This window comes from Pipistrellus hanaki (genome assembly GCF_964339955.1).
Source record: "Pipistrellus hanaki genome assembly, chromosome: 3".
In the NCBI taxonomy this organism is placed as follows: domain Eukaryota; kingdom Metazoa; phylum Chordata; class Mammalia; order Chiroptera; family Vespertilionidae; genus Pipistrellus; species Pipistrellus hanaki.
In genome coordinates this window covers 73251683-73277256 of record NC_140505.1, presented here as the reverse complement: position 1 = coordinate 73277256, position 25574 = coordinate 73251683, and the positions used below count along the sequence as shown (strand labels likewise).

The 25574-nt window shown below is 37.9% G+C and overlaps 1 protein-coding gene across 6 annotated transcripts in view; it reads left to right on the top strand.

Annotated features, from left to right (window-relative positions):
• The window catches only part of ELF1 (E74 like ETS transcription factor 1), a 99209-nt gene that overhangs the window by 67022 nt on the left and 6613 nt on the right, over positions 1-25574 (top strand). For 4 of the 6 annotated variants that reach the window (XM_084876553.1, XM_084876556.1, XM_084876554.1 and 1 more), the window contains exons 3-8: positions 6311-6494; positions 12466-12573; positions 17024-17191; positions 20181-20264; positions 20784-20976; positions 22118-22567. In XM_084876553.1, coding sequence (XP_084732679.1) covers positions 6311-6494; positions 12466-12573; positions 17024-17191; positions 20181-20264; positions 20784-20976; positions 22118-22567 — 1187 coding nt within the window. The remainder of the gene's footprint in view (positions 1-6310; positions 6495-12465; positions 12574-17023; positions 17192-20180; positions 20265-20783; positions 20977-22117; positions 22568-25574) is intronic. The other 2 variants (XM_084876557.1, XM_084876558.1) reach the window with 1 other exon arrangement.

Genomic DNA, 25574 nt, shown 5'->3' with positions numbered 1-25574 from the left:
CACTCCCCTGCCAGCCTGATTGATTCCAGCCTGTTTGCCCCTAACTGCCCTCCCCTGCAAGCCTGATCTCCCCTAACTTCCCTCTTCTGCCAGCTTGGTCACCCCTAACTGCCCTCCCCTGCAGGCTTGATTGCCCCAACTCCCCTCCCTTGCAGGCCTGGTCCCTCCCATCAGCCCTCCCCTGCTAGTCATCTTTTGGTGGCCATCTTGTGTCTACATGGGGGTAGCCATCTTGTGTGTTGGAGTGATAGTCAATCTGCATTCTACTCTTTTATTAAATAGGATAGAGGCCTGGTGCAAGGTGGGGGCCAGCTGGTTTGCCCTGAAGGGTGTCCGAGATCAGGGTGGGGGTTCCCTTGGGGCATGGGGCAGCCTGGGCTAGGGCCTGTGGTGGTTTGCACATCGACCACGCCCCCTGGTGACCAAAGAGGAGGCCCTGATATCTGGGGTTTATTTATCTTCTACAATTGAAACTTTGTAGCCTTGAGTGGAGGCCTGGGCTGGCCAGGGTGTGGGAAAGCTTGGCTTCCTCTATTGCCTGGGGCAACCCTAGCCTCCTGCTCTTTACAGCTCTGTGGCTGTCACCATTTCTATTTGGATTTATGTATCTTCTATCATTGAAACTTTGTAGCTTTGAGCAGAGGCCTAGGCCAGGAAGGGCAGGCAGAAAGCTTGGCTTCCTCCATTGCCGGGGAAACCCAAGTCTCCCTCTGCTCTCTATGGCTGTAGCCATCTTGGTTGGGTTTATTTGCATATTTGCTCCTGATTGGCTTGGCTGGTGGGCATGGCTTGTGGGTGTAGTGGGGTGATGGTTAATTTGCATATTATTCTTTTATTAGGATAATTCACATATTATAAAATTTACTCTTATTGTTTTTAAATATGGTTTTTAATTGATTTCAGAGAGGAAGAGGGAGAGAGAAACAGAAAACATCAATGATGAGAGAGAATCATTGATCAGCTGCCTCCTGCATGCCACTCATTGGCCCTGAGCCCACAACTAGGCATGTGCCCTGACTGTGAATCAAACTTTGACCTCTTGTTTCATAGGCTGGTGCTCAACCTTTGAGTCACACTAGTTGGGCTATTTTTTATTTTTTAATTACAGTTGACATGCAATATATATTCGTTTCAGGTGTACACCCAGTGATTAGACATTATATAACTTGCTAAGTGATCATCCCAATAAATCTAGTACCCATCTGACACTATACATTGTTAGAATATTGTTGACTATATTCCCTATGCTGTATTTTACATCCCTATGATTATTCTGTAATAACCAATTTGTACTTCTAATCCCTTCACCTTTTTCATTCATCCCTCCAACCCCAACCCCTATCTGTCAGTCATCAAAAAATGTTCTCTTTATCTGAGTCTGTTTTTGTTTTACTTGTTCATTTATTTTATTTTTCAGATCCAATCATTGATTGATACATATATTGCTTGTTTTTTTTTTAAATCTTCACTTGAAGATATTTTTTCCATTGATTTTTTCAAGAAAGTAGAAAGGAAGGGTGGAGGAGGGGTGGAGAGGGAAAGAGAGAGAGAAACATCGATGTTAGAGAGACACATTGATTGGTTGCTGTATGTGCCCTGGCTGAAGCTGGAGATTGAACCTGCAACCAGGTACATGCCCTTGCCTGGGAATTGAACACATGAGTCTTCTCTGTGAGGGCCAATGCTCTAACCACTTAGTCACACCAGCCAGGGACATTTTATTGTTTATATATTTTTCTTTCTAAAGAAGGCCCTTTAACATTTTATGTAATACTGGTTTGGTGGTGATGAACTCCTCTAGCTTTTTTTTTTTTTTTTTTTTAATCTGGGAAGTTCTTTATCTGTCCTTAGATTCTAAATCACATGTGTCAAACACAAGGCCCGCGGGCCAAATCCAGCCCGCCAGGCCTTGCAATGTGGCCCGCACCGCGCTGTCATCACTGCACTCCGCTGTCAGTTTATGACATTGTCAGTTTATGACTGTTCAGTAAACCATTCGGCCCACGATTTAGGCTGGATTTTAGATTTTGGCCCCTTCTCTGATTGAGTTCGACACCCCTATTCTAAATGATAGCTTTGCTGGTAGAGTGTTCCTGGTTGTAGGTACTTCTTTTCATCACTTTGAATATTTCTTGCCCTGCAAGGTTTATATTGGGAAATCAGCTGATAGTCTTATGGGCCCTCCCTTGTAGGTAACTAACTGCTTTTCTCTTGCTGCTGTTAAGTTTCTCTCTTGTCTTTAAACTTTAGCATTTTAATTATGATACGTGTTGGTCTGGGCCTCTTTGGGGTCATCTTATTTGGGACTCTGTTTCCTGAACTTGTATGTCTATTTCCTTCACCAGGTTAGGACACATGCCTGGTTTGCAGGCTTGATCCTTCCATTTGGGGCATGCAGGAGGTGGCTGATCAGTGATTCTCTCTCATAAGTGATGTTTCTATCTCTTCCTCTCTTTTCCTCTCTGAAATAAAAGTTATATATATAAATTCAGTTGAATTTTAAGGCTGACTATAATAATGTACAGGTAAAGAAAATGGACCCTGGAGTCAGTTTAAGTTAAGATTCTACCACTTACTAATTATCTGACCTGTGGTAAATTATTTCCCATGTATAACATAGATAACAATGTATGTCCCTCATAGGAATTTGTGATGGTAAAACAAGATGGTAACCCATGTAAAGCAACAAGCAGAATCCCTGGCATATATTAAGTGCTAATAAATGTTAGCTAGAAGCAATAGCAAAGGCAGGTATGTGTCCAGGGTACATGCTACTCCTCCCACCTCTCCATTTTGTCCAAAGACAAAATAGTCTCTTCTATTGTAGTGTTAGAAACTTAAACGTAAACTTAGGATCTATACCTTTACATCTTTTAAAAAATATATATTTTATTGATTTTTTATAGAGAGGAAGAGAGAGGGATAGAGAGTTAGAAATATCAATGAGAGAGAATCATCGATCAGCTGCCTCTTGCATTGGGGATGTGCCCCCAACAAGGTACATGCCCTTGACGGGAATCGAACCTGGGACCTTTCAGTCCACAGCCCGACGCTCTATCCATTGAGCCAAACCAGTTTCGGCTATACCTTTACATCTTAACGAAAGAAAACCTGGGAAGTACCTTTCCAAGATCAGTTAAGTGCTCTTCTTTCATGTACAGTGAGGAAATAAGGTCATGACAGTAGGATTAGAGAAGGCCCTGGGTCTCCTGATTCACAATCTTTGTTTTTCATATATCGCTGCCTTCTAAGTCATAGAACCATGTGACCCTTTTCATTCTTTAAAAAAAAAAAAAATGTTTTTACTGATTTTAGAGAGGAAGGGAGAGGAAGAAAGACATAGAAGCATCAATGGGCTATGCCCCTAGTGGGAATTGAGCCTGCAACCCGGGCATGTGCTTCAATTGGGAATTGAACTGAGACTACTGAGCTGTACTAGCTGGGCCTTGTGGACTCATTCTTTTTGTTGTTGTTGTTAATTCTCACCCAAGAATATTCTTTCCATTGATTTTAATGTTTATTTACTTATTTTTAAAAAATATGTCTATTGATTTTTAGAGAGAGAGGAAGGGTGAGGGAGAGAGAGATAGAAACATCAATGATAAGGGAATCATCGATTGGTTTCCTCCAGCACAAGCCCTACAACCCAGGCTTGTACCCTGACTCGGAATCAAATTGGTAACCTCTTGATTCATGTATGGGTCACCACTCAACCACTGAGCACACTGGCCTGGCTTTCTATTGATATTTAGATAGAGTGGAAGGAAAGGGAAGAGACAGAGAGACACATTGGTTGCCTCCTGCACATGCCCCTTTCAGGGCTGGGGATTGAGCCTGAAGCCCAGGTACATGCCCTTGATCAGAATCTAACCCACAACCCTTCCGTCCTAGGGCTGATGCTCTGACCACAGAGCCAAACCTGCTAGGGCTGGACTCATTTAAAAAATATAGTATATTTTTTTATTGATTTTAGAGATGGCGAGAGAGATAGAAACATCAATGAGAGAGAACTACTGCCTCCTGCATTCCCTCTACTGGTGACTGAGCCCGCAACCCGGGCATGTGCCCTTGACTGGAATCGAACCTAAGACTTTTGAATCCACGGGCCAGTGCTCTATCCACTGAATCAAACAGCTAGGGCTGGATTCAGTTTTAATTAAGCCTTTGTTTCAAAGGAAACTATTTTTTTCTCTACTTTTGTGTATTTGACATTTTTCTTTAAATAGCTTTAAATTATTATATAAATGGGGGGAAATGATTGTTAAAAGCAAATTAGTATAGGGTTGATTATACTGTCTCTCTGATGGAACAAAAACTGGTAACAGTGGCTTCCTCTGGGAAGGGACTCAAATAGTGGAAGAGAAGTGGCTTTGAGTATAAAGGTATGTGACAAGGGGCTCCTGAGACCTATTAATTCAGGAGGATAATCAGTTTCTCCAGTTCACTTCTAGATTAGTGGAGTAGGATCAGGAGGAATGTAGTAGTAAATATCTGTAATTATTTGCAACTACATAGATTCAGATAAAATTTTGTAGCTATGCTATGTGATAGCCACACTCTTAACACTTAACCCAAATTCCAGGGGCCAATTAGATTTGGGTAAGGAGGAATACTTTGCTTTCATTTAGGTGAGAACTACTCCTGTGAATTGCATCTATGTGTGTCTGACTTAGTGGGTGATCCTAGGTGAATTTCTTAACCTAAGTTCTCACCTGCCAATAGATGGAAATGGTAAGCCCTATTCTTACCTGGCATATAGGGTTTTGTGGGGGGAGCAATGGTAAGATATATACACATATAATACCTTAATAAAAAAATGGGAGGAAAATAAAGTGATACAGCAAAAAATAAAAATAAATAAATAAATAAATAAGTTTATTGAATATCAGTGGTTTGGAGGAGGATGATTTGTAGAGAAATGTTAATATGAAACTGTAGCAAATGAATAATACCATTATAAAATGACAGATAAAACAGTATAAAAAGAATTGATAAATATCAAAGCATTTTTACTATATTTGAAAAGTAATTATTTTATAGACAGCCCTCATTATTACATTATGATTCATGTATATATTATATCAATATATTCAAAAAAGTTTTTTCACATTCAACATTGAATTCTTTCATAAACAACTGATTTTTTAGAAGGTTTTTCAAAATCCTCTCTGGGTCAGCTTCCTCATCTGTAAAATGAGGTGACTTGGACTAGATTATACTTAAGAGTCCTTTCAGTTCTAAAATTTTAAGATCTTATAACTAGTAATAAAATGAAAGTTAATTTTCCCATTTGAGTCAAAAGCGGTTGTTAAACACAACCTGTGTGCCAAGTGACAGTGTAATCCTCCTATCTAATGAAAGAGTAATATGTAGATTGACCATCACTCCAACACAGAAAATGGCTGCCTCCATGTGGTCAAAGATGGCTGCCCCCCTGGGGACACAAGATGGCCACCACAAGATGGCCAGCAGGGGAAGGCAGTTGGGGGCGACCAAACCTGCAGGGGAGGACAGTTAGGGGTTACCAGGCCAGCAGGGAAGGGCAATTGGGAGCAATCTGGCTAGCAGGGGACCAGTTAGGCGTTAGTCAGGCTGGCAGGCAGAAGCGGTTAGGGTCAATCAGGTAGGCAGGCAGGCAGGCAAGAGGTTGGGAGCCAGTAGTCCTGGATTGTGAGAGGGATCCCAGATTGGAGAGGGTGCAGGCTGGACTGAGGGACACCCCCCCCCCCCCACCACCACCACCAATGCACAAATTTCATGCACTGTGCCTCTAGTGCAGGGGTCCTCAAACTTTTTAAAGTGGGGGCCAGATCACAGTCCCTCAGAGAGCTGGAGGGCCGGACTATATGAACTACTAATTCCTACTGTAACACCTCGGCTGCGCTCACTGCCCAAAGAACCTGGCGGGCCGGATCAGACTCCTCTGCGGGCCGCATGTAGCCCGCAGGCCATAGTTTGAAGACCCCTGCTCTAGTGTGTATTTAAACTCACAGATATTTTTCTGTCAAAGAACCTTTTGTTGAGATTTTATTTCATCGGACATTTGTACGCAACTTCTCATGCATTAATGATATTGGTAAATTTAATATGGTTTAAAAGTATACTTTTCCTATGAAAACTTGGTTGTTAAGACTCAAGATTAATAATGAAAATTATGTGGTCTTAATATTCACAGCAGCCTAGAAGGATTGTCAAGTACAAGTATTGATGATGTAAAAACTAAATCATGCCCTCAATGTAAAATAATTTTTGGTTATATTTAAACAAAAGAAAATTTTTGTTGATCCCTTTTTCTCCTCACCTCTCCCAGCTTGGTGATGCAGCTATTTTTCCTGCCGTAATTGTGGAGCATGTTCCTGGTGCTGATATTCTCAATAGTTATGCGGGTCTAGCTTGTGTGGAAGAGCCCAATGACATGATTACTGAGAGCTCCCTAGATGTTGCTGAAGAAGAAATCATAGATGATGATGATGATGACAACATCACCCTTACAGGTAGGTGTGTGTGCCTCCAGCAGCCCCTTACTTCAGCCTAGTTTTAGGCAATGCCCAAGCCCTATAATTTGGGGGACATACAGGTTCCTAACTTGGTTTGAATAACTATTACCTGCAGAAGCTAGAGCCCTGCAGAGAAAAATAAATTAACCTTGTCTTTCTCATCTGCCTATGTTTCTTAGTGCTTTCTCACTTCTCCTTTCTTCCCTAAGTATATTGAGAAGAATGTGACAAAATAAGAATACATGCAAGAGGAACCAAACCAAATCAATTCATCAAGTCTTCCCTGAGCACTTACGTACCTAGCTCTATATTCCTGATGACAGTGAGAAGTTGTTAGTAGAGAAAAAGGAAAGTTTTGTTTTCTTTTGTTTTTTATTGCCATCACATAAAGCAAAATAGGAGGCCATGATCCAAATCTAGTATAAGGTGCTGAGGTTTACTAAAGAAGATTCCTCTTCTGATTCAGTCAGAACTAGGAGGACTTTTCCGACTTGAAGAGTTCACTATGCTAGTGCCATTTTCTTCAGTTTTAGAAATCAGTGCATTCACTGGTATTATTATTATACATTTACAGGCAGAGATGTTGGAAGTATTTGAGAAAATCAATTATTTATTGATTTTGTACAGAGAGGAATGGAGAGAGATATAGAGTTAGAAACATTGATGAGAGAGAGTCATCGATCACCCGCCTCTTGCACACCCCCTTCTGGGGTTATGCCCGCAACCAAGGTACATGCCCTTGACCAGAATCGAACCCGGGACCCTTCAGTCCCCAAGCCGACGCTCTATCCATTGAGCCAAACCGGTCTCGGCTAGAAAATAAATTATTTAGAAGCAAAAGTTATTTAAGTATTCTTAAATTTAAAACAACAAAATTAACTTAGTCACAATATTATTAATTAAATCTAGATCTATCAGTATTTTACCCACTTCATACTAATGTCCTTTTCCTGTTCCAGGATCCTATGTTCCAGAATTCATACTGAATTTAGTTATTTCTTCTCTGTCTCTTCCAGTCTGTAAGGATTTCCTCTGTCTTTTATAACATTGACATTTTTGAGGAAAAGTGGTTAGACATTGTAGAATATCTCTTAATTTTGTGTGATGTGTTTTCATTGGAATGAGATAAATGTATTTTGGGCAACAACATTAACAAAATGGCATTGTCTCCTCAATGTGTCATCCTATCTAATAAAAGAGCAATATGCAAATTGACCATCACCCCAACACACAAGATGGCTGCCCCCATGTGGTCAAAGATGGCCATCACAAGATGGCCAGCAGGGGAGGGCAGTTGGGAGGGACCAGGCCTGCAAGGGAGGGCAGTTGGGGGCAATCAAGCCTGCAGGGGAGGGAAATTAAGGGTAACCAGGCTGGCAGAGGAGGGAAGTTGGGGGTGACCGTGCCTGCATGGAAAGGCAGTTGGCGGTGGGGGGGGGGGGGGGGGGGCAGGCCTGCAGGATAGAGCAGTTAGGGGCAACCAGGCCTGCAGGGGAGGGCAGTAAGGGGTGATTGGGCTGGCAGGGGAAGGCAGTTAGGGGATATTGGGCTAGCAGGGGAGCCGTTAGGCATTGATCAGGCTAGCATTAGAGTGGTTAGGGGGTGATCATGCTGGCAGGCAGAAGTGGTTAGGGACAATCAGACAGGCAGGCAGGCGAGCAGTTGGGAGCCAGCAGTCCTAGATTGTGAGAGGGATGTCCCAGATTGGAGCGGGTGAAGGCTGGACTGAGGGACATCACCCCCCCCCCCCCCATGCACGAGTTTTGTGCACCAGGCCTCTAGTCTATAATAATAAAAGTGTAATATGCTAATTAGGCAGATGTTCTTCTGGAATACCTTCTGGATAAAGCCTTGGTGGGCAGGTGCCAAGGACCTTGCATGAATTTCATGCATCGGGCCTCTAGTATTAACATGATTGATTAAAAAACACACTGTCTCAATTAATTCTCACAACAGAAAAAAACTGAAATTAGAGCGGTTAAATGACATGATTTGCCTAAAGTCACCGGCCAAGTGACTGAGCCCCATTGATGAACAACACTCAATTTGTCTATTTGTATAAAGCATATTCTTCTATATTCATATTTTTTGTTTGGAGAAACCCAGTGAAGTTTTTTGATAAATCTAAATTTGTTTCTCCCTTATGGATAAGGGAATTATATTTATCAGGTTAGAGGTTTCTATTCATTGTTGGCTGTGATCTATCGGTTTTGTATAACTGAATGACCACCACTATGCATGTGTAGCTAGTGACATTTTTGCAGTGTATTCTGAATTATTGATGTATTAAGGCAGTCATTTTTAACCTTTCTAATGCCACAACCCTTTAATACATTTCCTGATGTTGTGGTGACTCCCAACCATAAAATTATTTTTGTTGCTACTTCATAACTGTAATTTTGCTACTGTTAATGAATCGTAATGTAAATATCTTTGTTTTCTGATGGTCTTAGACTCTACAGCAGCGGTTTTCAACCTGTTATGAAGTAGCAACGAAAATAATTTTATGCTTGGGGGTCACCACAACATAAGGTATTAAAGGGTCGCGGCATTAGAAAGGTTGAGAACCACTGTCTTAAGGGAAGGCTATACTACCCTGTTTCCCCGAAAATAAGACAGTGTCTTATATTAATTTTTTCTCCCAAAGTTTCACTAAGTCTTATTTTCAAGGGATGTCTTATCTTTCCATGTGCTAGGTCTTATTTTCGGAGGATGTCTTATTTTCGGGGAAACACGGTACTTACTCTCTGTAGATTTTGAACTAGGGTCTTCCTGATTTTAGTCATCAGGAAAGATGTTAATCCTCAAAGAAGAAATAGAGCCTAGGAAAGCAGAAGGAAGTGCTTCTTCCTTTTAGTGCTTCATTCTCTTAGGCTTAGACTTGAAGATAGCTGATGATGAGATACAGATAGGTTCCTTCCTTCCTGGAAAATAGAACTGGTATGAAATGGATCCATAAATCAAAACAGATCTTGAAAAACAGATTGGCATTTTGCATATTTCATCTCCCTCATTTTTCTTACTTTCCAGCTTTAACTTTTCCATCCTTGTTTGAGCAATGTTTTAAGAAAGCAAAGAACCTTTTAGTAATCCTTCTTAGTCCAGAGTGGGAGAGGGAAGAGTACTGTATTTTAGAAACACTACAGGGGAAGAGAGAAATGGGAATAGAACACTTTATAAACTATACATGTTGAATCCTAGATAGCACTGCAGACTATATTAAAGAATTATTTTTAATATTTACTGTTAGTATTTAAAATATGATAACAGCATTGGATTTGAATATGTATCTTTTAGATATGTATATTAAAATATTTAGAAATAAAATATGGTGTCTTCGATTCCTTCAAAGTAAACCTTGAGGGCAGTGAGTAGCATAAAAATGAAAGAAGATTGACCATGTGTTGATAATAATTGATGCTAAGAATGAGTATGTGAGAATTCATTATACTATAGTCCATAATTTTGATTTTGGTTGAAGTTTTCAATAATAAAAAATTATTTTTTATGGGTTTGAACTTGATGTTAAATGATTGCAGCTGTTTATAACACTTGATTTAAAATGTTAATGTTTATCAAAATACTTTTATTTTTATCATTGATTTATTTCATCTCAAGTTTGAAATAAATTTGAATCTATAAAATAAATGTACAACGATAAAATACCACCTTTATCTATTTATATGTTGAAGTGCCACAAAAGGTTTTTTTGTAAAAAGGTTGTGTTATTTAAAATTTCTGGAAATAATTAGACTCTGAGCTCTTATCTATGTGGAGATTCTTCTTCCATTACCAGTTTTTGAGGATCTAAAAGTAAAATTATTAAAGTGCATGGTAGAAATTATATTTCCACAAGTAGAAGATAATAATGATTACTTTATTTGTAAATATTTATATTTTTAAAAGCTATCTGTACTTTTTTTGGCTTATTTTCTTTAAGAAATATTTAGGATAATTAGTATTATAATCTAATGAAAACTTAAGCTAAATTTTACAGGAAATCTGGTTACATTCTTGTAATAAAAAGAAAATGATCTTGTTTTGGATTCAATAGGAATGCGAAGAGGACAATGTGTAAATATGTAATCTCTTTCATTTAATTGAGATAAAAGAACTTTTGCTCCTCGTACTATGTTTATATTTACTATTTTAACTTTATGTAAAATTAAAAGGCTTACAATCATTGAGTTACATACTGTCAGTTCAACTCTGAATCTAAAAGTTCTGAATATAAATATATATTCAAACTTAAAATTATGTAATTTTACCACAATTATAGATAATGTAATTTTTATCACAATTATAGAGGGGAAAATTCAGTAAGTTAGTATAAGGGATTATGGATAATGACTATCACATTTAGAAAATGAATTTATCCAAGAAAAAAGGGGATTTGTAGCTGTTTAATTACTTGGTTCTGACTAGCGGTTAAGGGCTAGAAGCCATTCAGGAATTTACTGTGCAACTATTTTGGGCATCTGTCTGGGATTCAGAGAAATGTCAATTATTTAGCGTGTACTTGGATAAATTTTCACTTATATTTTAATATCTTTTAAAAATTAAGGAAAACACAAAATTTAAGAAAAACTTTAAAAATTAATAGAGGGGTAATTAGTGTTTTATAGTACCCACTAGAGAAGAATTGTACCAGAATTACCATGATTTTAATAATGTGATTATGACTAAAACTTTTTGGAGATGGCGGCAATTCACTATAATTATAAAGGAATGAAAGAAGAGTTAGAGAATTAACAGAGACCTAAGTTCATTCCAAGAGTGTTGGAATCAGTGTCAGAGGTGAAAGGGACCTAATTTTATACTGTGGAGTCTGCAGAAACAAAATGTCTTACCTAGTGACATACTAGATTAGTGGCACACCTGGGATTTTGCCTGTTCTCCTGAACCCTTTCTAATCAAAGTCAAATACCCCTCTTATTTATTCTTTTAAAAAAAATTTCCACTTGCTGAAACCGGTTTGGCTCAGTGGATAGATCATCAGCCGGCAGACTATGAGGTCCCAGGTTCGATTTAGGTCAAGGGCATGTACCTTGGTTGTGGGCACACCCCCAATAGGGGATGTGCAAGAGGCAGCTGATCGATGATTCTCTCTCATCGATGTTTCTAACTCTCTATCCCTCTCTCTTCCTCTCTGTGAAAAATCAATAAAATATATTTAACATTTTTTTCCACTTACTGATTTTAGAGAGGAAGGGAAAGAGAATGAGAGAGACATTAATTTGTTGTTCCACTTTCCCATTCATTGTTTGATTCTTGTATGTGCCCTGACCAGGTTAGAACCTGTAACCATGTGTATTGGGACAACGCTCTAATCCACTGAGCTACCCAGACAGGTCCCTCATCTTATTTATTTATTTATTTTAAACATATTTTTATTGATTTCAGAGAGGAAGTGAGAGAGAGAAACATCAATGATGAGAGAGACTCATCAATCAGCTGCCTTCTGCATGCCCCTTACTGTGGATCGAGCCTGCAACCCGGACATGTACACTGACTGGGAATTGAACTTCGACCTCCTGGTTCATAGGTTGATGCTCAAACAATGAGCCACACCAGCTGGGCAAGAGAGAAACTTTGATTGGTTGCCTCCCAGACTTGCCTTGACCAGGGACTAAACCTGTAACCTCAGGTGTGCCCTGACCAAGAATTGAACTCGCAATAATTTTAGTGTCGGATGATGCACCAACCAACTGAGCCACCCATCTAGGGCTTGTTTCTTTTACCCAAAAGCCTCACATCTTGCAGACTTTTTTTTTTTTACATCTGTGAAATGAAAAAAAAAAAAAGACAAGTATTTAATAGTCATATATAGATTTTATATGTTGATATAAAGTAAGTATATAAGCCCAAGTACTAAATGAATATACCCTAGTTCAAGACATTGGAACCTATGGGTTTTAAAGCACCAGGTAGGTTACACTAATTCTATTTTTCTTTCAATGTATTATAGTTGAAGCTTCCTGTCATAATGGGGATGAAACAATTGAAACTATTGAGGCTGCTGAAGCACTCCTTAATATGGATTCTCCTGGCCCTATGCTGGATGAAAAACGAATAAGTGAGTGGTGATATGTTATGATTGTTCATGTTTATAAACTTTGACAAGTTATTCTTGCCATCACTATTAGATGAAAAATATTAAGAAAACAGAGACCATGCTTTGTACTTTTTGTCCCAAGGACATTTTAAGATAAAGTCCTAACTGAGGCACCTTTACAGAAGTGTTCAATTAACAAGACTTTTCTTTTAATTTGTGGAGGAAGGCCTTAAGGAATAAAAAGTAATTTATATAGTTGTAAAATAGTAGGTTATGCAGAATTTCTTCTCTTAACTTCATTGGTGAAACTATTAGGATGTTTCAAATCCAAGCTATTATTATTTATTAATCTCTATAGATACTCGTTAGTGAATAGGCAAACATCCATTGAAAAGTTTTCTAATACTTCATGGCATAAAATTCATTGCTACATTTGATCTGCTTTTATTTATTGGGGGGGGGGGGGGAGGAGGGCAAGAAAAGTGAGTTTATTTGGAAATCCAGCAAGCAAAGAAGATGGCAGACAAAGGTCCTAAAAAACCAACTTGAGAAAATGCTGAATTTGGCTTTTACTTTAAGGGAAGGGAAAATCAAATGGTCACTGATGACCACAAACGTCAGGATATCAGCAAGGGTTCAAGGGGAATGATGAAACTTCAAATTACGGTTGCTGAGTTCACATTCAGAGGTTCCTATAAATCTATTTTCTTAGTCAAGTTCTCCATCTGCCCCATTTTATGTCACCACCTCTGCCACTCGAAGTTCCCTATGGTGTGTGGGTGGGCTCCTTATCCCACCACAAACAATTTGATCTATCTGCTTTTAAATTCATGTTCTCTTGGGGCTTTTCTGACAAGAGAGTGCTTAATTTCAAAATTAATTAATACTACAGCAATTCAAGATGTTCACTCTATGCGCAGCAGTGCATTAGACAATAGTGTTTATACAAATGAACAGATATTGCCTCTTTCCTCAGTCTTACAATTTAATTTTAAAAACAGTTATTTAGGTAAATAACTACAAAAACCAAAAATAAAAGTCATGAGAGAGATAACAATGTTTTCTGGAAGGAGAGCGAACTGTAGCTAATAACTCCAGAGAAAGGCTTTATGGACAGAGAGCTTTGAACTTGGCTATAACGGGCAGATAAGCTTTTAATGGGTAGAGGAAACAGGAAAGGGCATTCAAAGTAGAAGGAGTGGGTTGGGCCAAACACACAGATCTGTAAGAAAGAATCAGATGTAGATAAAAATATTTTGGTATAGATGAGGTGGAGATGAAATTGGAAAGGTAGGTTTGATATATACTGTGGGAAGCTTCACATGGCATGCTATGCCATTTTCTTTTTAATTTTCAGTATAAAGTTGTTTTTTTTAATTTGATAAATCTTTATTGTTCAGATTACTACAGTTGTTTCTCTTTTTTCACCCATAGCTCCCCTCTATCCGGTTCCCACCCCACCCTCTGCCCTTACACCCCACCCCCACTTTCCTCATCCATAGGTGTATGATTTTTGTCCAGTCTCTTCCTGCACCCCCACATCCCTTTACCCCCGAGAATTGTCAGTCCATTCCCTTTTTATGCCCCTGATTCTATTATATTCAATAGTTTATTTTGTTTATCAGATTTTTAATTCACTTGAGTTTTATAATAGATTCACTTGCTGATAGATGTATTTGTTGTTCATAATTTTCATCTACCTTTTTCTTCTTCTTCCTCTTCTTAAAGAATATCTTTCAGCCGAAGCCCTTTTGGCTCAGTGGTAGAGCGTCGGTCTGCGGACTGAAAGGTCCCAGGTTCGATTCCGGTCAAGGGCATGTACGTTGGTTGCGGGCATATCCCCAATAGGGGGTGTGCAAGAGGCAGCTGGTCGATGTTTCTCTCTCATCGACGTTTCTAGCTCTCTATCCCTCGCTCCTCCTCTCTGTAAAAGAAAATATATTTTTTAAAAAAATTAAAAATAAATAAATAAATAAATATATATATATATATATATATATATATATATATATATATATCTTTCAGCATTTCTTATAATACTGTTTTGGTGGTGATGAACTCCTTTAGCTTTTTCTTATCTGTGAAGCTCTTTATATGACTTTTAATTCTGAATGATAGCTTTGCTGGGTAGAGTAATCTTGGTTATAGGTTCTTGCTATTCATCACTTTGAATATTTCTTGCCACTCTCTCTGGCCTGCATAGTTTCTGTTGAGAAATCAGCTGACAGTTGTATGGGTGCTCCCTGGTAGGTAATTAACTGTTTTTCTCTTGCTGCTTTTAATATTCCCTCTTTGCCTTTTGCTCTTGTTTTAACTATGATGTGTCTTGGTGTGTTCCTCTTTGAATTCCTTTTGTTTGGTGTTCTGTGCACTTTCTGGACTTGTAAGTCTATTTCTTTCACCAGGAGGGTGAAAGAAATAGACTTACAAGTTTTCAGTCATTATTTCTTCAAATAGGTTTTCAGTATCTTGCTCTCTCTCTTCTTCTGGCACCCTCATAATTCGGATTTTGGTACCCTTGAAGTTGTCCCAGAGGCTCCTTACACTATCTTCATATTTTTGGATCCTTTTTTCTTTTTGCTTTTCCAGGTGGGTGTTTTTTGCTTCTTTGTATTTCAAAAGTCTGACTTGATTCTTGCAATCCTCTAAGTCTGCTGTTACATCTCTGTATAATATTTTTTATTTCAGTCAGTGTATGCTTAATTTCTAGTTGCTCTTTTTTCATATCCTCGAGGGTCTCGCTAAATTTATTGGCCTTTTCTAGAAAATTCTTGAAAAACCTTATAACTGTGGTTTTGAACTTTATCCAGTCATTTGCTTTTCTCCATTTCTTTCATTTGTGATATGTTTCTTTGTCTTCGCATTTTGGCTGCTTCCCTGAGTTGATAGAGTAGCTTTGTTTGTGAGGTGTCCTATAGGGCTCAGCCTCCCTAGTTACCTGAGGTGGACACTCTTGGTGCACTCCTTTGTGGGCCGTGTGCACAGTCTTGTTATAGTTAAGCCTTGACTGTTGTTGGTATCACTGGGAAGAATTGACCTCCAGGCCAGTTGGTTGTGAGGATCAGCTGTGTCTACGCTGGGAGAACTTCTGTGCTGGAGACACCCTTATGAGACAAGACTTACAAAAGCCTCTGTGTTCAGCTTGGATGGAATGGAGTCTCAGGGCAGAGCAGAGAGTCTTGGTTTCCCCACCAGCCCTGCCCTAAAAGGCCCCTGTGTCTCAGTGTCCCATGGTAATAGCTGCAAGCACTTCTGAGAGAAAACCATCCTTGAGTTTTGCCTGCTGCCAGACAGTCCAGTTTCTCCCTGAATGAGTCTGGGAGTTCAGCGCAGTTGGGAGCTTTTGTCTCCCCCCCGCTTGAGAAAGCCAGCTGCCTACTCAATTGCCTACCCTCTTCATGCACACGAAGTATCTTTACCTTCTGCAGCTCCTCTGAGTCTCAGTGTGCTTTTCTCTTTCCTTCTAGTTGTAGAATTTCCACTCAGCCAGTTTTCCTGTGGTTCTGGATGATGTCCATTTTTGTCTTTTAGTTGTAGTTTTGAAATTGTTGTGCAAGGCAGCAGTTTAGGTGTTTACCTATGCCACCATCTTGGTTTCCTCCTCAGTGTAAAGTTTTTATAGAAAAGAATAATATGGTGAGATTAGACTTAGGTTTCAGAAGATAACTTTAGTAGCACTGTGAAGAGTGTAAAAGAGAAGTAAGAGAGACTGGTGATAGGAAGTCAAGTAAGGGAAATATTGAAATAGTTCTGTCAAGCCTGTGCTGATGTAGGATATCTGATTTCAGGCAGAGGAAATTTTTAAAAAGGCACTAAATTTAAAGTTTTTATGTATAGAAACACCAATCAGAAAGGATATATGCACCCCTATGTTCATAACAGCACAATCTACAATAGCTAGAATTTGGAAACAGCCTAGGTGCCCGTCAGCAGATGATTGGATCAAAAAACCATGGTACATCTACACAATGGAATACTATGCTGCCATAAAAAAGAAGGAATTCTCATCATTTGCAGCAATCTGGATAGAATTGGAGAACATCATGCTGAGTGAAATAAGCCAGTCAATGAAAGAGAAATACCACATGGCCTTACTCATTTATGGATAATAAAGAACATTATAAATTGATGAACCAAAAGATAGATATAAAGACAGTAAAGCAACAAGCAGACTGTCAAATTACAGCGGGGAGGGTAGGGAGATCTGGGGGAGATAAGAGATCAACCGAAGGACTTGTATACATGCATATGAGTACAACCATTGGACACAAAACTCTGGGGAGGGAGGGTATGTATGTGGGGGGGGGCAATGTTAAAATATGTACACAGATAATTTAATTTAAAAAAATTATGAACAAAAAAATAAAAATAAAGTTTTTATGTATATTTTATTCTTTATAGAAACATAAAATTATTTTATGAAATTATTTTGATTTGTAATACAAAGTTGATGATAATTTATTTCCATTAGATAATAGTATTTTTAGTTCATCTGAAGATGACATTGTTGTTGCCCCAATCACCCATGTATCCGTCACATTAGATGGAATTCCTGAAGTGATGGAAACTCAGCAGGTTCAAGGGACATATGCACACTCACCAGGAGCCTCCTCACCAGAACAACCTAAGAGGAAGAAAGGTGAGTGGTTCATTTGTTTAGGGGAAACAATAAAGTCTTGATGAGAGAGAAACATCGATCAGCTGCCCCCTGCACACCCCCACCCCCACCGGGGATGTGCCCGCAACCAAGGTACATGCTCTTGACTAGAATCGAACCCGGGACCCTTCAGTCCGCAGACCAACGCCCTATCCACTGAGAGAAACCGGTTTTGGCTTAAAGGGAATTTTTAACTTTCGGACCATTCTTAAATTTTAAAGTCTAACACTCTTTCCATTTTATTTTATTCTGATTCTGCTCCAATTTGTTTAATATTTTAAGTTTAATATCTTGGTTAATGGCATCACTACTAGCTACCAAGTAACCTAACTTCACGAAAAAGAAGGAAAAATTCCTAGAGCCAAAATTGAAGAGGAGCCTGGCTGGTGTGGTTCAGTGGTTGAGCATCTACCTATGAACCAGGAGGTCATGATTCAATTCCCAGTCAGGGCACGTGTCTGGGTTGTGGGTTCGATCCCCAGTGGGAGACATGCAGGAGCCAGCTGATCAATGATTCTCTCTCAGCATTGATGTTTTTTATCTCTCTAATTCCTCTCACTTCCTCTCTGAAATCAATAAAAATATATTTTAAAGAAATTTTTTAATTAAGAGGACAATGAAAACATTAAGAATGAGCTAGCACTGCCATGGCCATTAAGGGTTGAGAAGGACATGTCAGGCTTGGTATTTAGGTGGATCGGATCTTATTGCCCTTGTAGAGGCAGATGCTTAAGTTTTTGTTTTGTTTTGTTTTTTAATATATCTTATTGATTTTTACAGAGAGGAAGGGAAAGAGATAGAAAGCTAGAAACGTCGATGAGAGAGAAACATCGACCAGTTGCCTCTTGCACACCCCCTACCGGGGATGTGCCTACAACCAACGTACCTTCCCTGACCAGAATCGAACCTGGGACCTGTCAGTCCGCAGACCGACGCTCTACCACTGAGCCAAACCGGTTTCGGCAAGATGCTTAAGTCTTGATCCAGTGCAAGATGGGGTCTGGGAAGAGACCTCAGCATGTAATTGGGGTCCTTGAAAGGCTATAACCACAAGAGAAAAACACTATGCCCATTGGCACAGACAAATATCAAGGAAGCTATGGCTCTGAGTGCAGGAAAAAGGAATTCTTCCTTCGAAAATTCATAATCCTAGGCTTGCCTTAACCTAAGTTTATAATTAAGATTTTAAACTATCAATTTCTTTAGGATTTCCCAAAAAAGTAAATTACATAAGAGTGACCCAGGCTAGCAATAACTTTGGGACATCAGACAGAAGCTCTTGTAAAATTGTTCTGGCAAATCATACATTTAAACCAGGCTGCATGGGATTTCCTTAAATAAAATCCTTTTGAGCACTGACTGGTGTGCTTCAGGGCTTAGAGCATTAGCCCTTGCACTGAAGGGTGGTGGGTTCAAATCCCAGTCAAGGGGACATCCCTGGGTTGTCTGTGTGTGTGTCTCTCTCTCTCTCTCTCTCTCTCTCTCTCTCTCTCTCTCTCTCTCTCTCTCTCTCTCTCTCTCTCTCTTTCCTCTCTAAAAAAAAAGTAAATTAATTCTAGCCCTGTTGAAGTGGCTCAGTGGTTGAGCATCACTCTATAAACCAGGAGGTGACAGTTTGGATTCCCAGTCAGAGCACATGCCCGGGATGCTGGCTCCATCCCCAGTCAGGGGCATGCAGAAGGCAACTGATTGTTGATTCTGTCATCATTGATGTTTCTATCTCTCTCCCTCTCCCTTTCTCTCTGAAATCAATAAAAACATTTTAAAAAGAAAAAATATGGTATCTATCAGAAAAACACACACAGGTAAATAGGAAGCATAAAATGAGTGATAGGGATAGGAGCTAACAGAATTCTTGGCTTCTAAAACTTGTTTTCATTAACACAGTCAACCAGAAGTGTCTGCCTCGTGAATGGGTTCTCTGCAGATGTCTGCAGTGATGGAAGTTGAGACACCTGGCTGACTAGGTTCCACATTTATACATTTGGTAGTCTTAAGGGGGCCTGAAGAGGGACATCTTTGACACTCTTCTCTCTGACTCATGTTCACCCTTGAGACAGTCAGCCTTAAAAATGCTAGAGTAAGAGGTACTAACTGAAGTATCCAATTATGCTTGGTCCTTATTGTTACCCATATATTGACGGAGACAGCATGATCATTTCTACCTAAATTACAGGGAACATTGCCAACCAATTGTGATTCTAGATAAGTGGCAAAAGAGGATTACAAGAAGGCTTTAGGGTAATTGGTTGATCCAGACTAAAGCTGCACAAAATACAGTTTAATGCTACTCTTGGAATGGACTTGTTTAGAGATTGGTTAATGGATAACATATAAAGTCTATTTGCTGTAAACAGAAATATACAGAAAAATGAGATGTTTAAAAATACACAGGAAAATAAAAAATTTACTTTGTTTCACCAAAATTTTGTTTTATTTACTTTTTATATCTAGAGTTTGGGGAAGTTTCCAATTTGAGAACTAACTATGCAAACTAACAAAGTTACTTGTCCTAAATATATCAAATGGACCCAGCAATATATTTAAAAGAGAAAAGAGCTAAAAATCTACTTTTCCTGCCTTAAAATCTTAGAAACCTATATGGATTTTTTTTTTAGCTCAAGTTTTATCAGAATTAAGAATTTCCCCCTGAATTTTAAGAAAGCACTGTCAGCATTGTCAACTCAAAGACAAGATGCAATGTTTTGAACTTAACCTTATGTTTACAAATGAGCCAAAATATCATTTTCAATGTATTTGTGATCTAAATTACATTAAAGTTTTTACTCAAATTATTTTTCATTAAATAGCACTTAAAGAGACCAATATATATATTATATATATATATAAAAATATAAATAAAGTGTTTGGCACTTAAAATTAGGATAAAGGACAAAAACAGCACTTACAGCTAAATTGTCCACTCACACTTTTGAGGGCAAATATTTATGCAGAGCTGTTCTGCTTCCAGGGAGAAAAACTAAACCACCACGACCAGATTCCCCAGCCACTACACCAAACATATCTGTGAAGAAGAAAAACAAAGATGGGAAGGGTAAGTAGTATTGTAATTTTCCTATAAAACTTACGGGTCAAATGATGTTCAGATTGCTTTAAAATGCTTATGAGATACAGTTGCCATTTTTTATAAAAAGCATGGTAGTCACATAGCCCAGAAAAGGTTTCTGGGCTATGTGACTACCATGCTCTTTTAAAAGGATTTTTAAAAGATGTTCACTCACCTGTCCAAATAATCCATTCATTCATATAATAATGAGTCTCTTGGAAGAGTTCAGCCAGGTTAGGTTTTCAGTTTATAGAAATTTTATTACATAATATTTTAATAACTGTTTCCAAAATTTGAAGGAAAAAAATCATCTCAAAGTGCTTTCTCCCTAAAACCTTATATGCGGCTAGTAAAAAAATCTATATCAGGCCCCAAAATTATAACCATTATATTTTCAATAGTAACAAATTATATTATTATCTTTGTATAATTACAGCTGGAACTTTTGTTGTGTTTTATTGTGCACTTCAAATGAAATTTTGATCAAAGAAATTGCTTTTGTTTCAGGAAACACCATTTATCTTTGGGAGTTTTTACTGGCACTGCTCCAGGACAAAGCTACTTGTCCTAAATATATCAAATGGACCCAGAGAGAAAAAGGCATTTTTAAATTGGTAGATTCTAAAGCAGTATCCAGGTTGTGGGGGAAGCACAAAAATAAACCTGATATGAATTATGAGACCATGGGAAGAGCTCTCAGGTATGTGAAGTTTTTGTAATTTATTATGTTAAGAATATAATTTCCTAAATGCTAAAAATAAAAATTAATAACTTCTAAAAAGCTAAAGAATTTTTAAAATGGTGAATTTTATTTATTGAATTGCTAAAACCACAGTGATTTAGGATCAGTGTGCATTTAAATTGAAATCTTATTTCAATCTGGGAAAATGTTTGCCTCCCAAAGAAGATCTTCATGCAAACAACAGATATTTATAACGGGATCAGAAAGTGTTAAAATATTATCAGATATTATTTATTGACCATAGGCCAAACCTGTATTGAGCCATTAAACTTAAATTCAGCACAAAATACAAATAGTGGTGATGTAGGAAATTAAGGGGTGCACTTTGATATGTAAACCTCAGGTATGATTTGTAATATCTTATGTAGAATAAATCTTTGCTGTAGAGATAAGATTAGACAAATTTTTCCACTGGAGTATAATATTCTTTAACTCACTTTATTTTCTCTGTGGTCTTATCATTTATTCTTCAAGATACACATGTATTTGAGAAAATTTTGTTAAAAATACCAATGATGTGATAACTTGATAACCTTAAGCTAGAACTGTGTATTTAATGTTTTTTAACATACTTTTGCTTACTAATATAATTTAAATTATTGACAAAATTTGAATCCCTTCTATTTGTGCATCATTAAATTGTATATAGAAAACTGAATTAAGTTTACAGAATCAAATTTAAACTGTAGTGACATTACAGGAAAATATGGAATTCCCTTCCATATAGTTTCTTGAGTTTGGTACTAGATTGGATTATTCCAGCAAATTAACAGAAAGGTAGAGGAAGGAAGAAAAGTGAAGGCTAGAATAATCTATATACTTTATTAACAATCCCCTAATTAAAATTGCTTTTAGATTCAGTTAGTAATAAGGACTTTGCTCTCTGTGAATGAATATGTATTTTACATATAGTTAGAAAATAATGTTTTAATTACATTACCTTATATAAAATAATTGCCCTTCATATAGAAATTCTTTTCTCTCACTTGTTTGTTCCCAACTTTAAACTTCACAATTATAAAATTTTTATTTTGGTGAATATTATTTTAATTTATATTTAATTGAATAAAATATTGATGGAATTGTCTGCTTTGAATAGGTACTATTACCAAAGGGGTATTCTGGCAAAAGTAGAAGGTCAGCGCCTGGTGTATCAGTTTAAGGAAATGCCAAAAGATCTTATTTATATAGATGATGAGGATCCAAGTTCCAGCATAGAATCTTCAGATCCATCACTGTCAGCAACAACCACTTCAAGCAGGAACCAAGCAGGCCGATCAAGAGTATCTTCAAGTCCAGGGATAAAAGGAGGAGCCACTACAGTTCTAAAACCAGGAAATTCTAAAGCTACTAAAACCAAAGATCCTGTGGAAGTTGCACAGCCATCAGAAGTTCTGAGGACAGTGCAGCCCACGCAGTCTGCATATCCTACCCCGCTCTTCCGGACTGTTCATGTAGTGCAGCCAGTACAAGCTGTCCCAGAAGGAGAAGCGGCCATAATTAGTTGTGTGCAAGATGAAACAGTAAATTCTTCAGTTCAAAGTATTAGGTGAGAAAACTAAAATTTACTAATGTGTACTATTATGTGATGTTCCTGATCCAGAGCCATTATTTATTAAGTGGGTCTTAAAAATGATACAGATTTCAAGCTAGAATGTTTGGTCAGCAGATTGTAACACACCTGATTGTATCAATGTTTCCTTTATTTTTACACTTAGATATTACTTGATGTCATTCTATCAATTTAAGTCTAGTCCATTATACCTTTTTATAACTGAATTAATTTATATAATAAGGGATCCACATATAAGAAAACCCAGAGAATGGTTTCAGATCTATTTTCAGAGTCAGAAGCTGCAAAAATGAACATATCATTTTTGGAATGTATTGGGTTTCAAGATATAAACATTATTCCTTGGGAAATCCTATTATGGAACAGTAAATTCCAAAGTTCCAACAGGTAGAAAGGCCAAGAATCTAAGGTCCTCTTTTTCAGGCTTGCAGAGTGGTAGAAGTTGGCTTAATCAAATCAAATTTGCTTCATAGTCTCAGGAAAGATATGAAACAACAGGTTAACTAAGAAAACCCTATCTGCTTCAGAGTAGTCTTTTGCAGATATTTGGGCCTTATCTTGGCCAATTTAGAATGAGGAAAATGGAGAGAGGGATAAAATAAAGGTAATACTCCATTTTTCTGTTTCTACTGTCATGAATTTCGAGTACATAAATTATAATAAGATGTAGGAGCCCCTCAAAATCTAATAACAATGATTCTTTGATTACTTTTTTAAAATATATATTTTTATTGATTTTTTTTACAGAGAGGAAAGGAGAGGGATAGAGAGTTAGAAACATCGATGAGAGAGAAATATCGATCAGCTGCCTCCTGCACACCCCCTTCTGGGGATGTGCCCGAAACCAAGGTACATACCCTTGACTGGAATCGAACCTAGGACGTGTCACTTCACAGGCTGACTCCCTATCCACTGAGCCAAACCGGTTAAGGCTTTGATTACTTTTATTAGTCAACTTTAGTCTTATATTCCAGAATATAAATGCTGGATTTTTGTTCAATTGATCTTGCAGTAAGCAAACATTATCTAGGATCAAGATAGACTTAGGTGGTTCAATCTTTCTTATATGGTCCATTTAAACCTTTAACTTCGGGAAAATTGAATTTTTTAAAATCTTTAGTGGGAAAAAAAAAATCTTTAGTGGACTTGCAAGGAATAAAAAGATCACTTTTTTTCATTTTATTTGGATAGGAATGATACATCTCTAATTGGCATTAAAGAAGTAATTATTTAGCTATTTCCTTTTAATGTTTTATTTTCCTCCAGATCCCATTGGTTACATGGTGGACCTTGAAAATGACTAGGTTTTCTCACTGCGCAGAATATAGTTAAACACTGCTGCAGTTAAATATTTTACCCTTTGTTCTCCCTATGTGATCTACAATAATAATATGATTTGTGTTGATATTTACTGCTGTGTTGCTAACAATTACCTGAAAGAGAAGTTGGGGTGTTTTACTGGGCTAGAAAAAGTTTAGCTAAATCAGAAAGCAGGTCTAATTAAGCAAGTTTATTCTGTATATAGTATAACAGGCTAAGTTGACTCACCCATGTGCAATACATTTGAAGGTGTCGCTGGTGCCAATCGCAAGCGTGTGTTTCAATCTGTCATTGTCTATCATGAATTTGGTTGATATTTCTATTATAGAGAAAGGGCGACTAGTGACATTAAAATATTTCTTCTAATTAATTTTTTTCCAATGTGCATGCATCTGTGCACCAGGCCACTAGTAAGATGATAATGGAGCTGAATTTCCTGTAAGAAATGGAAGGATATGTGGTATAGGAGTAATTATTTTCCTCTGGTAGCAGCGATATTTGAGGGATTTGGCAATACATTCCCATCTACTCAGAGCACTTCAATTTTGAGTGTAGATTATAGTCCAGGCAGACAGTCACTGACCTTTTACAGCACAGAGGAGCCTGTACCCACAATGCTACCACCCTCCCAAATCTAGCTTGATCATATTCAGAATACACTGCTGTAAGTTCTTTGTTGAGGACCTAAGATCCTGTACAAGGACACAGGTCCACAGGAGCCACCTTAACAAGTATTAAGTGTCACTGACACTTCAGAAAACGCTTTCTGTAGCAGTGTGGAGCCAGCCTGTACCTGTGCTTTGGAGATGTTTTCAGGTTGTAATGAAGAAAAGTATAGATAGGTTTCATTTTTTTTCCATCAGTTCAATGCCAGAAAGAGCTTTTTGTACCAAATAGGGTCATGGAACCAAAAACAAATTGTCAAAGTCAAAATATTGAGTCATCAGTTCTGCACGCTTTCCATGTTAAACAACCTCGTGTGTGTGTGTGTGTGTGTGTGTGTGTGTGTGTGTGTGTACCACAAAGATTTTTAATCTGACCAGAATAGCCAAAACCACGTTGCCATGATAATCCCCTATGTTCCTTTATCTCTTCATCTTGATTTAATATTCCTACTGATGCTCAGGCCACTTTTCACTCCCTCCTGATAGTTACTATTATAGTTATCTATGCCTTACCCAACCAATTTCTCCTCAATATTTCCAGTCAATCCAGCCTACTTCTCTGTTCATGGAGTAGCATTAACAGTTTCAGTGCTCTATTTCTGACTCTGTTGGAAAGAAGTAGGGGAAGGGTTTGTGGGACATCATTTATATAGTCTCAGTTGTGTTTAGTAATGTCCTAGGCTTTCCTTCACATTATTTCACCACTCACTCACCTAGAGCAACTTCCAGTCCTATAAGCTCCATTTATGGTAAGTGCCCCATACAGATATACCATTTTATCTATGATGCCATATTTTCACTGTACCTTTCTATGTTCAGATACACAAATACTTACATTGCGTTCAGTTGCCTATAGTATTCATCATCATATGCAGTATATATGTTTGTAGCCTAGGAGGAATAGGCTATACCGAAAGCACTAAATATGTAGTAGACTGTGCCATCTAGATTTATGTCAGCAATTTTCAACCTTTTTCATCTCATGGCAAACATAAACT